A 13,528-nucleotide genomic window follows, 5' to 3' on the forward strand; every position below is an offset into this window, starting at 1 on the left:
TCTGAATAAATGAGTAAACACATGTTTATGTCCCCCTTTTTGCCTTTTCTCATCAAATGCTCTGCTGGATAACTTTCAAGAAACTTCTCCAGGACCTTCCAAGCCTAAGCTGTGTAGTCATGCCCTCTTTTTTTCTAGTTATTGCTATACCAAATAAATAAAATAAAATAAAATAAAATAAAATAAAATAAAATAAATAAAATAAATAAAATAAAATAAAATAAAAGCTACCAAAAAGCAGAGAAAGTTGTTCTATGTGCTTCCACCCAGTATAATGACTCTGAAGGTTGTGCAGGTGTAATTTTCAAGAAGTAAGGTAGAGCCTTCCGAGTTGGGGTTTGAATTTCAGCTCAGCCAATTAGCTTTGTGCCCCTCAGGCAAGCTGGCTGACCACTCCAAGCCTGAGCTAAACTTAAAATACGGATATTGGAATTTTCTTCATAAAGAAATTATGAAAAATGCCTACTACAACGCTTTACACAAGTATAAATAGTTCAATCAATGAGAGCTTCATCATTCACACATGTAGATAGCTAAGGAACTCAGGGAGCGATGGGGCATGTATTCTAGCGTAGGCAGTGAGTCAGCCAGAGAGAGTAACTACAGAGGAGAGGAGAGGAGGGTGGGTGTAAGAGTGAGGCAGGGAGGTGGGAAGAGGGGAGGAGAAAAAGAAGGGGAGAGGAAGGGAGAGAAGAGGTGAGAAGGGAAGGGAAGGGGAGAGGAGGAAGATGAAAACAAAACTCGGAACATTAGTGTTAAAGAGTAGACCCAGGAAGCTATCCAGGAAAGGCCAGCAAGAAGGAGAGTCACCTGTAATTTTCATGGCATTTAATTCAGCTAGTTTGTGCCATATTTCCCACATTTCACTCCCATTTTATGAGAATGAGGGAGAAGATTCAGAACAATTCCGTAATTTTCCCTGTGCCATACGGTATGTTAATAGCAAGGCTGAAACTCGAACTTAGGCCTCCGAGTTCTGAATCTGGTGTTCTAGCCTCCAAAAAGTCTTTTATTCTAAACTTATATATAAATGTGTGTGTATATATATAATATGTGTGTGTATATATATAATATATATAATATATATAATATATATATAAACTTATATATAAATGTGTGTGTATATATATAATATATATATTATATGTATATATAATATATATATTATATATTATATATATAATATTATATATTATATATATTATGTATATATATAATATGTGTGTGTATATATATAATATATATATAATATATATAATATATATAATATATATATAAACTTATATATAAATGTGTGTGTATATATATAATATATATATTATATATATATAATATATAAGTAAACACACACACATATATTCATACAGCAAATACTGGGTTTCTCTATAAAGAAAAGCAATAATGTATTGCTTTCTGTTGATTATCTACTCTGTGGCTCAGTAACTGTAAGTACTTCATCCGGGGCTGGTACTCAGTCCCTATCCTCTGTCAACACCAATTTGTGGTCACCAGAAACCAGGTCTCCTGGTTGTCAATTTCTTCCTCTTTACTCCATTAGGGGTTTACAAACATGATTCCCCGAAGCCTCAGGAGTTCCTGGAAGGTGGCTTAGGGGCTTCTAAGAGTGGTAAGGAGGGGGCCACTCCAAACCCCCTGCCCCTACTTCAGTGAGAGATATTCCCCTTGCATCTGTTTTATTTATTGGGCTTCTGTTAAAGCTTATTTTAAAATATTGAGCTCCATGTATAAAATAAATCCGAAGAGCCCTACATTATACTACTCGGCCTCTGTTTGGGGCTGAATAGAATTCGTATAACAGTATTTCGGTTGTCCTGAATCCCCTTGGAAAGATCAGAATTTTCTAGGAGTCAAATTAGAAGCTTATTTCTTTGGGTGGGAGGGAAACAAAAGAAAGACCTGTGAATACCTGATTTTAAATTCCAAAATGAGGGCACAGTGCCATATTGTTCATTCATTTCAATCACCGATTCATTCAGGTCGTCCTCAAACATTTGTCAAGAACCTATTATTTGCCAGGCCTCATGTTTTAGTGTAATTAACTGTGTGGAAATGAATATTTAAAATCAAATCATAATTTAAATGCATTAGAGGTAAAATAATACCACTATGTATGGTGGCGAATTCTTTTTAGAATGTGATCTTTCGGTAATCTTTTTATTAGCAGAGCCATCCTGGAATTCAGAGTTTTGTCCCTTTTTATTCTTAAAATGAGGTTTGCTTAAACTCGAAGTAAGAGATTTTAAAAAGATAAAACTGTCAAAACTGCCAAAATAAAAGGATCCTTGAATCTAATATCTATCTCAGCCTTTGACCTTCGGGGGAGCCCAGGACAGATCTACCAAGTCCAGACCCAGGAGCCACCCTCACAATGACCTATGGGAGAGAAAAAGGGACAGAGACAGCGAGACAGTGGCAGGATGGTAAACCTGGACTGAGAGTCCCCTCTGCACCACAGTGAGGGCTGGTCACTTGCAATAACATGGTTTATTTAAATTTTGCATCACTAGGCAGAGGAGGTTTTGTTTTCCCCAGTTCACAAATGAGGGCCCTGAGGCTAAGAAAGAAGAAGGACCCACCCAGAGCCAGTAAGCTCTCAGGGGGCAGAGTTGTGATCTAGATCAAAGTCTGTGTGCCTCCCAAACTGTGATTGCAATATGACAAGGCAAGACAGTGAGGGAACAGATTTCTAAAAGAACCACAGCCACTGGAGGCTGTGGCTGAGCTGCCAGGCTTCGGGAAACTATAAGGCAACAGGGCTGAGCAGTTTAAACCAAACATGTGTGCACATAAGCCTCACAGACACACTGGGATGTTTCTAAAAGGGTGCTTTCAGGTCCGCTACCTCACCTAGTCCTCGCCGTTAATATCATTAAGTAATGTTCTATAATCACTGGCTTTTAGCAGAGAAAAAAAGAGATTCAGAGAGGTGGAGAAACTGGCCCAAGGACAGCTAAAAAGTGGTGATAGCTGCATTTGAACCCAATTCTGCCTGGCTCTGTTTGTCATGATTTTTTTTCCCCACTTCACAGTGGCAGAGGACGGAAGGAGAATGGATATGAAAAAGCTTAGTCTTATGCTTAGTTAACAGGATGGCAGAGAACTCAGAGGAAAGTGGGTCAAAAACACAGGAGGGACTTGAATGGGGCATACAACACGTCTGGAGAAAAAGATGAGGACATTACTCCACTGTGAACTTCCGAAACAACCCTCCGCCCGCGCCCCCAGGCATATTCATGTAAACAACCCCATTACTAAGAAGACAACCTTCTGCTGATGGAAAGAGAGATCGGATCTCACCACCATCTAAAGGCTTCGTTATTCTAGCTCCTTAGAAGGAATTTTAAAATAACAGATTAGCACAGGGTCCTTTGGTCTCCAGATTTGATAATTTTATGCGTCTATACACAGCTGGCATCTGGCTCCCTGGAATCAGAGTGGTGTGCTATTCAGTTATTCATTCGTGCAGTCGTCCATTCAACACGTTACTGAACGCCTACTATGTGCCAGGCCCTGTTCCAGGCAATGGGCAGAACAGAAGGCCTTGCATGATAGAGTTTATATCCCAGCACTAGGATATTTGTTTTGCCGAACACTCCCAAATTGAAAAAGTGTTTCCAAATACACGACTCCATTTGACTTTCAAAGTAACACAAGATGGATAGGTAGGTGCCATTATCTCCCTTTACAGATAAGAAAATAAGCCCAGGGAAAATCAGTGATTGGCCAAATTGCCCATGGTCAGGTGGTGGCAAAGCTGATAGAGAGTTAGACCCAAGAATTCTTCTTTTGTTTGAGTTTTGGAAAATACTAGCTAAGTGGAATCTTTGACATATTATAGCTTAAATTAGTGGGAACTCAAACTACATTATTAAATGTAGATCATGGCCACTTCAAAGTTGAGTGGGAATGAATAAATCTAAGGCTTATTTGAAAGATGTGAAAGGTATGTTCATGATCCTTTTCCAGATAACTTATCAATACATTAAAAAAAGGGAGTGGGTCTCAGCTTAAACCTTGTTCCTTCCTCAGTGTAGTCATGATCAGGGTTTTTTCCTGGACTCCTTATCTGCATGAATTTCATTGTGGTACATGTGCCTGGAGACGGTCAAAGAATCTCCTTCTTAAACTGGAGGGATCCAGAATGTAATTTTATAGTGAGCAACTGCAGGCTTTGTTTACAGACTCCAGACAAGTGTTTACTCTTGCACCAAGAACTGAACCCTGGTTATGTGTACAAACGATGGAAGATAAGAGATACACACAGAGTATAAGAAATTACAAGTCGTCTCATGGTGCCAGGCGGGTGAAGCCAGGGCCTTCTCTACCACAGAAGCAGCTGCTGTCCTGTCCTAACGATGAAGCACACTCATGTCTGCTACTTAAGGATTATTTGGGGGACGGGGGCTCAACCAGCTCAGCCTTGGTCCATGTGATTGTATCTGGGGATGTGGGTGGCATGGCCCTGGAGAACGAGATGCCCATATGTGGGGTTAGGGCCGAGGAGCCTTTGAGACCACGGCCCACGTATTCTGCTTAGCTGAGAGCATCTTCAGAAGTGCGGATCTTATTGTTGAGTATGTGGAAAGAAACCAGGGCACTGAGATTCAGAGTTTGGATGTGTATGTGTTACAGTGGAGGGATTAAAGGTGACATAATAAGGGTGAATTCCCCTCCTGTCTAGGTGTCGTTGTGACATCTGTGCAATGAGTTAGCAACCTGCTTCCTACGTGGCTCCCCGATTAGCCTGTAAGGTCCATGCAGGGCAAGGGCTATGTCTCTCTTCCCCACCCCTGGATCGCCTCATCCTAGTATAGATCTTGATATAGATAAGGTGCTAAATAAATGTAAGTTAATTAGTAAATGAATGCAGAATCTGTGGCCTGGGGAGCCATGAGAGTGGGGCGAACCAGTCTGGGGAGCTAGGCTCTGTCCTCCATGCCCCGCCCAGCTTTCTGGGCAGCTTCCCTTACCCGGGGCACCCTCACCTCGGCAGACAGGCCTGTGGTCGCTCCAGGCCGCAAACATGTCGCTCACTTTCATACAGGTGATCCGCTTGGACCCTTGCAAGTCATAGCCCTCGTTGCAGGTGAACTGGACGCTGGATCCTAACCTGGGAGACAAGGTGTGTTATGAGCTCGATCTCTGGGCCTTCCCAGCCTGCCCCGCGCCCTTCCTGCTTCCACAGAGAAGTACCACACCAACCTTACTTCTTCTCTGGCCCTTAATCTCTACTCTATTTTATCACTTAAAATCTCCATTGGAAGGAACTTCTGCTTCTTCATTTTTTTTTTTTTTGACCACTGAATGGTTTTAGGATTGAGTTCAAAGGTAACTTTGTGAGCAAAACAGTGATCCTCTGAGAAAAGTATCAATTAGGACAGCTAAGGGTGGGTGGAGGACACACATAAACTTTACTAAAAATGGAGGATTATGGAGAGATGCCTTGATAATTAAAATTGCAAAATGCACCATCTTGGGACCCTAGGATCTCCTAGATTATTGGAGGCATGAGCTGCCTGCTGGCACGTCATCACTGATGACAGCAGTCCTCTGTACCCTGAGTATAAGTTTGCTGAGTAACGCTGGCAGTCTACAGCCCACTCTGGCATGGGCACCATTCCCAGGACTGGACTGGGAAAGAATGTCAAAGGCCATGGCTCTTTTTTAGAAAGTGTCTGTTCCTGTACCAGCACCATCCTCTTCATTCTACCTCCAGGAGGGCCAAGCCCTGTCTTCGCCCCAACAGTCTACCCCACCCTTCTTGCCATCAGACAGTTCCCGAACAGATCTTACCTGAAATCCGAGCCTAGTCTTTTGCCCCTTTCAGGTATGCCAGGGTCTGGACACATATTATGCCCTTGGGACACACCAACCTGAGTTACTACAAGGCAAAAAACAGCACATACAGAGATGGATAATCACAGGAAGGCCCCAGCCCAGGCAGCGTCTTGGGGTGGGAGGTGGATGCAGGGACTGAATTAGGCCCTGCTCTCTGGTGGGGTTGCTGTAGTCCGTTGGGTTTGGGTTTCCTGAGTGTGCAAGGTGGGGAGTTGCTTTTGACAAATCCCTTTTGTGGACCAAGTCCAAGTGAAATTCATCAAGAGCATGTGGGCTCAGAGGCAGGCACCCCAAACCAACAACTGCTCTGTTCCCTCACCCCACACCAGCGACCAGAGGTCAACAGCGTACAGCACCCAGTGAACTCCCCACCCTGAGCTTCGGATCTGGGGGTGGCGACTCTAGATGAGATGAGCCCCCCAACCTCACCCCCAAATGGAGATATGACTCAAAGAAAGTTAAATAAAAGTGGATGTGTGATCAGAAACGGTAAAGAATGTAAGAGAAATCTGTAGTGTGAAGGTCAAAGCAGGGACTTAGATCGAACATGGCTATTTCTGCTGAGAAACCTCTTCCCATCAGACACTTCTCAAGCCAGAGTGGGTAGTAACCCAAGCACCTCTAACCCCACCGCCAGTGACTCCGGCCAAGGGTACCAAGCAGAGATGGCACCTGTGGTCGTTCTGGCAGGTGGTGTGATACTCCCACACTTGCCAACACCAGACTCCTATTTACAAAAACCATGTGCACAGCCATCTTGGCTAAAGGAGGGGCTTGGTAAGGGGGCAGCGCACACACACAATGTTCATTTTCTCCTGTCTCCAGTGGGGTGGGGTGGTGGTGAAAACCTTCTAGTCCCTGCTGGTTCATTGTTCTTGAGAGATGCTCACACTCATGAGGCTGGAACCCCCTCACGCCTCTGGATTCCTGGCTGTGCGGATGACCAGGAGCTGGGGCCAGGCAGGTAGCCTACCCAGAAGCGTTCCGTCCAAGGCCTCAGCAGTCCCAAGATCCCAACAGCACCCTCGAGACGAAGGACGACAGGGCGTCTAGAGCAACATTCTCTGAGTTGGCCCCTTTCCGCCCCGCCCACTCAAAGTCCCACAATATGAGTAACACGTTCCATCACTCACTCACCCCCTCACCCATTCCCATACATGAGCACACAACGAGCATCAATTGAGCACCTACTGTGTACATGACCCTATTTTGGATACCATGGGAGATGCCAATGTCAGATGTCAGATATGACTTCTGTCTTCAAGGAGCTCCCAGTTGAGTGAAGACATGAAATAGGGAAACAAACTGAAACCACAGGGGGAAGTGATGAAGGATGCAGCTACAGGGAGATTCAGAAGGAAGACCCATCTCATATTGCTGAGAGAAGCGTGAAAGGCTGCCTGGAGGAGGTGGCATTCAACACGGAACTTCTGAGAGAGTAGGATCTAGATGCATACGGTGGCAGAGAAATGGCAGTTCAGGCAAACAGACAGGCACTGGGAGTGACGTGGAAACATGGAAAAAGACCTGGGGTTGCCCAGTGTGACCAGAGTAGGAGGGAGAGTGATGAGTGACATGGAAGAGCAGAAGGCGAGGTTTCAGAGGTCAGACTTTTAAGGGGTTGGAGTCTGATCCTGAAAAAGATGGGGAGCCACTGCAGAGTCCTGAGCTGGGGAAGGGCATGGAGGATCTGGACTGCTCACTGGGAGGCCAGTTACTGCAAGATGAGTTAGGAAGTTTTGTGATTGTCCAGGTAAAAGACAATAAGAGCCTGGGAGTGGGGACTGACATGAGGTAGCAGCAAGGACAAAATCACCAGGGCTCATGGACGACTAGGGTGTGGGTGTGGGAGCAGGGGATTTCCTGGCCTAGGGACCTGTGAGGAGTCCTGTTTCAGACTCACTGAGTCTGAAGCTCATTTCTGCAGTTAGAAGACTGGTGTAGACCCTGTTCAAACCTCTAGGTATCCCAGGGTGTGGCTGGCCAAGGGAATCTGAGGATTTGGACATTCTGCACGCTCAAGCCAGACACCTGGTGTCCTCTTGGTTGTGTGGCAATGAGCCCAGGCCTCGTGGGGAGTCTCCCTTTCTCCAACATTCCACACTGCCAGGTGAAATCCAGCTACTCCCACCAGACGCTTGTCCCCTACTCCCACCCCCTTCCTTGCCAAGTCTCTACCTCCAAAGCTTTCACATTCTAAACTTAGCAACGTTACCACCCCCACCAGTCCAGGACTCTCTAGGCCAGGATGACAAGATGGAAATGCCCTCTCCAAAGCAGAGCAAGCTCCTGCCTCCCAAAGCCTCAGTGTTTTGCAAACGATGGGAAGTAAGGAGATAACTGGTGTCCTCAGATGCCCAGGGGGATGGGAAGGAGAGAGGAGCCTCTGTTCTAAGAAGATGAGGTCAGTCCTGAGTTGTACTTGTGGTTATTCTGTTGGTAAGCCAGCCTCATGGTGATCCATCCCTACCGAGGACTTCTCAGCTAAGCTCCCACCTTCTTTTCTTTAGGCTCTGCCTACTCGACCCTGCCCACCGACCACACCCACCCCAAAGTCCCTGCCCAACCACCGCATGGGAACCACACAGCCACCTGGTAGTATGTTAACAGTGGAGAGCAAGGTCCTGCCCCCTTTTCTTGCCCTCTCATTCAGTACCGACACCGCCCAGTAAGCAGACAGAGCAGAAGGCTGACGAATGAGGATGCAGCTGGACAAGAAGGGGGAGATCATGGCACAATCCACCCACTGAACCACAGACCCCCGACGTACAGAGCAAACCCGCTGCCTCCCCTTTAATCAGCCAGCCTGCAGTCAGCCTCAGGCGCCATCCAGGAAGTTATAAGCTCAGCAATAAGCTGCTCACACCCCACTGGTACCCAGTCTTTCTGGGAGGACTGACCAGGTGACAGCAGCCCCATGTGACTTTCAGGCTTTCCAGGAAACAAGCAAACTTAAGTACTAGGAAGCAGTTTACTGCCTGAATTACAGAGACAAGAGGCTTTCCGCCTCTCTTTCATTCCAACCTCCCCTGCCTAATCGAAACCAGTTGCTTATGTTTGTAGCATTAATTTGCTGTTGGCTACAGAGGGAAGGAAAAGAAGGGAAGGTGAACCTTATCCCCACCCCTTGGTGAAGAAGAAGCCGCAAAATGCTCAGAAAGGCAATTCCTTCAACCCAAAGTGGAGGGAGGCACAGACACGTGGATGGTCAGAGCTGACGGCCGGCGGTCCATGGTACCCATACATCAACAGGTGAAGGCAGCAAGCAGGGTCCAGTTTATGTAAGTGTGGGCCACTCCTCCCCAGAAATTCAGAGCATCGGTCCACAGGCAATTTGGGCAGAACACAAAGGGCCAGACACCTGCAGACATTTGGTTACCTGTCTCTGAGGCGGCTTAAGTCACATACCCATCCCTTGTCAAGAAATCTCATAACAGAGACCAATACCTTGTTATAAAGAGATGTATATTTTTTAAAAGAATTTTTCCATCGTTTCATTAGAATAAGGTTTCTTCACCCTTTTGAGGGAGCTCTGGGCACTTCTGAGTAGCTAATGAAAACCATGGACCCTCTCGCCCACAAAATACACCCACAACATCACATGTAATTTTTACCAAGTTCATGGACTTCCTGAAGTCCTAGGTCGAGAAGGCCCAGCTTAGGTTCAACGGTATCCTTGGGAGGAAGGGAGAGTAAGGTTTCGCATCCCCATTAAACAGATGTGAAAACTGAGACGTTAGTACCTGGGGTGACATGGTTACCTGAAAACACAATGGGATAACAACTTGCTCTCCTAAATCTGGGCCATTTCCTTAAAGTTTGCCAGTGGCTCCAGGGTAAACTTGGAAATTAAATTGTGCCTGGCTTAGTTCTTCTGTGGCTACAGAAAGAAAGAGGGCCAGGGCCACAGTTCGTGCCTTCTCTGCAGACTCCTGGCCTAACTCTGAGCTCTCCTTGCTCCCTGCTTCTTCCCCTGGTCCCCTTCGCCAAGCACATATGCGAGGCCTCCTGGCTGCCCTCTGCCATCCGGCTCCCTCAGGCTGCAGTGACCAGAGACAACGGTCCCCAGAGTCAGGGAGTGGTGTCCCATCTCGATTTGAGGACTAAAAAGACCAGAGAAAATCCCACACTCAGGCTTAGTTCTGTTGAGGCTCAGGACCAAATGGCCTCTCCCCCCACCCAGCTTCCTGCTGCACTCAGCACCGAGCTCTGCAAACATGTGCGATACCACGTGAGGCTCACTGTCTCTCTCAGGAAGTATTTCTAGCATCTCAAAAGAAGTGAGCACGTGGAGGTGAGATGGAAAGAGAGGGTCAGGAGGGAGGAGAGAAACAGAGGGAGAGGGGAAAGCAGAGAGGGTGAGGAGGAAGGAGGCTGGGGAAAGCGGACGGAGAGACCGCAGGATGTGAAATGCGGGAGGCGAAGGAAGGAAGTAGCGGAGACAGTAAATCAGAAGGCCAGTCATTCGGGGACCGAGGAAGGCTCCCCGCACGTACCTCCAGAACGAAAACAGAAGGATTCTCAGAAAAGTCTCCTCTGCTTTCAGAGTGGCCCAGAACCTTCCTGAGTGGCCCTTCCTGTGCTCTAGCCCCAAAGCCCCTTAGTACAGGCTCCAATCAAGTGTTTCCGGAGTGACATTCCAGCTCTTCCCCAGCATTAGATGTCCTCCTTTTAAGCTTTCGCACACTAATAGCAGAAACATGTTCTCATAGACATAATCTTCCCCGTGCCCAAGCAGAGAGCCCAGCACTGCCCCGCCCCACTGGCTCGAGAGGCAGCGCCCCTTTCCTCCGGCCCACTCTTTGGCCAGCCGGGTCGAGGGACCCTGGTGGTTACTCGGTACCTCTCTCTCTCCCCTTCCCAATGGAATTAGGACCCTGCAGCCTCCACGATTCCAGCTGGAGGTTACTGACTCCTAGACGAGGAGCCGGAAAAATGACTGTCTTAGCAGGTGGAAGTGATTCAAAAGGAAAAATAAAGAGAGAAATGGAGCAGTAATGACTCCCTGGACTGCAGTTAGAATGAGAAGTGAGGGATAAAGAGGAGAAAAGAGGGAAGTGGGCAGAGGGGGAGGAGGAGAAGGCCAAGAACAGACCCTGGGACTGCTCACTGGCCACTAGGTCAGCGTGCCCATGCGCAGAGCCCGGGATGGAGGGAAGCGATATTGAAGGGAAATCATTCAAGCATCATATGCCCCCCACCCCCGACCCCACGGTCACAGCACCGGCGGGTCTGACCTCGAGCGAGAGGCCCGGCAGGCGGGTGGACACTTACACACAGATGTCTTCTGGCTGTTATCTTTGCTGGGCATCAGCTTCACGCCTCGAGACTTCAACTCGATTTGCTTCTTGACTAGAGAGGAAGCAAGAGGGAAAATGGGTTAAGTTATTGTCTGTGATGGGGGCTGGGGTCTCTCTCGAATAGTCTCTTTCTTGGCTTAGGACACTACGTGGTAGGTCAAAGCCAGAAGCCCATCTGGGCCAGGATATACCAAGGGTAGCGCTCAAGGGCAGCAGGTTCTCAGACACGGAGAAAGCTGCTATGAAGGCTGGTCCTCTGGGCGAGGCAGACAGCGTGATCTCCTGTCCACCCGTGAAGCCCTGCGTTTCTGCCCAATCTCTGAACCAGCCATGAATAGGTACGTTAGATTGGATTACAGCCCCCCAAGATTGTCACTCTTCCTGTATCCGTACCCTTCGCAATGTGACTTTGTACTTTTCTTCCCATTAAAGAGAAGGGGTATATTTTATCCTCACCCTTTGACTTAAGGTTTGGGCTTTAGAATTCTGGAGGCCTTGATATGGCCCAAAAGCTTGAAAAGTACCTGTCAGACTAGACTTTCCCTCCTGCATCTCTCCCATCACTGGGAGAAGCTATGGCTGGCTCCAGGAGGATGAAAAACCTGTGGAGCCAATCAGCCTAGCCTACACCAGATGACCTGTTGTGGGCAGCAGCTGAGTCCTGCAGGGCTCTGGGGAACAGTGCCTGGTTCAGGTGGTGGCCAGATGAACTGAACTGGGTTTTGATCCCATTGCTAAGTCCAGTCTACAGCTTATCAGGACTTTGCCAAATAGCACAACAAAGGCACCACCAGAGCCAGAACTTTTCAATTGCAAACACCATTCCCCCGCATCCATCAACCTCCTCCTGTCTGACCACCTCAGTTCCCTAAGGCTCTCTGCTGGCCTCCAAGGGCTTCATCCTGTCTCTTGTTATGTGGCTTGGTATCTCTGTCCAATCCCAGACCCCTGTTCCATGTCCTAGCTGGCCCCTGCTGGGTAACTCTGCCCTGCTCAGACTTATACCTAGCAGAGGTAGCAACCACTCGACCAGGCAATTCTAGTGTGCCAGGCCCTGGCCTGAGCTTAAGTGCCTTACAAGTTCTTTATTTATATCACCATCTTGACTCCTTTCCTTGCACGCACACACGCTGCATCAGCAAATCCTTCCAAACATAGCCGAATGGAATTTCCGTGTCTATCAGCCTGGTTCAACTCTCCGCTACTTCTCCTCCGTCTGGCCACTGCCTCCCATCATCCCTCCTTGCTCCTGTTATAGTCTGTTCTCAACACAAGAGCCAGAGGGATCTTTTCAAAACACAAGTCAGACCAAATTACGTCTCTGCTCGAAACTTTTCAGTGGCAACCCATCTCTCCTAGAGCAAAAGCCGAAGTCTTTACAATGGCCTGCACAGACTAGCCTGCCTTCCCAGGACCCCAAACACTGTCTTCCAGTTACACAGCCCTCCCTGATGTTCCTATAATGCCAGGCATGTTCCTGCTTCAGTCTACCAGTTCCCTAGAATGCTTTCCCCCAGCAATCTTCATGACTTGTTCCTTTTTTCCCTTGAAACACTTGTGCAAACACCATTTCCTCATGGAGGCCTTCTCTGCCCACTCTATTTAAAACTATATCTCCAACCCCAGCTCCCCTACTATATCTGCCTAACTTTATCTCCCTAACTTTCTAACATACCATACCATTTACTTAGTGGTTTTTGTCACTCCGCACAGCAACGTTAAGCTCCATGAAGGCAGGGACTTTTGTCTGTTCTGTTCACTGCTGTATCCTTGATGCCTAGAATAGCACCTGCTACACAGTAGGCCCTCAACAGTCATTCCATTTGGTCCTTATACGCACAACAACCTTGACCAGTAGTTATTATACCTATTCAATAGATAATAAAAATGGGGTTCGAAATGGTTTTATTTTTTATTTTTATTTTTTAATGTTTTTTCGAAATGGTTTTAAATGATTTGCTGTAGGTCACAGAGCCAGGAAGCAGCTGTTCTTTTGGCTGAACCTCAGTGTCTTCTTTTGTGACCTGCCCCCAAAGCATTCCCAGGGACACTGTTATCCTTCTTTAACTCAGACCCTGAAAACTCAGGTACTCGCTCTGCACTTGAAGTACCATGCCAGTCCCGAAACGAAAGCCCACCAGGCACGCAAGGGGGCCATCTCCCAGCTGCCCCCGCCACCATCTACATCAAAAAGCTCCCCATGGATTTGTCCCCTGCCAGGCTGCTGTCTAAGCTGAGTGCCTGACAGAATTCAGTTACTACCACAGAGTCACTGCTTCCCAACGTGCATCCAAACCCTTTTTATAAACGCGCGTTACTCTCCATGTGTATCCAGCAGGAAAATTTCCAATGAACACCAACACGGACCC

The 13,528-nt window shown here is 47.3% G+C and overlaps 1 protein-coding gene across 7 annotated transcripts in view; it reads right to left on the reverse strand.

Annotated features, from left to right (window-relative positions):
- The window catches only part of CSMD2 (CUB and Sushi multiple domains 2), a 545,384-nt gene that overhangs the window by 255,084 nt on the left and 276,772 nt on the right, over positions 1-13,528 (reverse strand). For 5 of the 7 annotated variants that reach the window (XM_039837026.1, XM_039837027.1, XM_039837032.1 and 2 more), the window contains exons 7-9: positions 11,134-11,211; positions 5,815-5,902; positions 5,007-5,131 (exon numbers count right to left, since the gene is read on the reverse strand). In XM_039837026.1, the coding sequence (XP_039692960.1) occupies positions 5,007-5,131; positions 5,815-5,902; positions 11,134-11,211 (291 nt within the window). The remainder of the gene's footprint in view (positions 1-5,006; positions 5,132-5,814; positions 5,903-11,133; positions 11,212-13,528) is intronic. The other 2 variants (XM_039837029.1, XM_039837028.1) reach the window with 1 other exon arrangement.

This window comes from Pteropus medius, unplaced genomic scaffold, assembly GCF_902729225.1.
Source record: "Pteropus medius unplaced genomic scaffold, Ma_sr-lr_union100, whole genome shotgun sequence".
NCBI classification, from domain to species: domain Eukaryota; kingdom Metazoa; phylum Chordata; class Mammalia; order Chiroptera; family Pteropodidae; genus Pteropus; species Pteropus medius.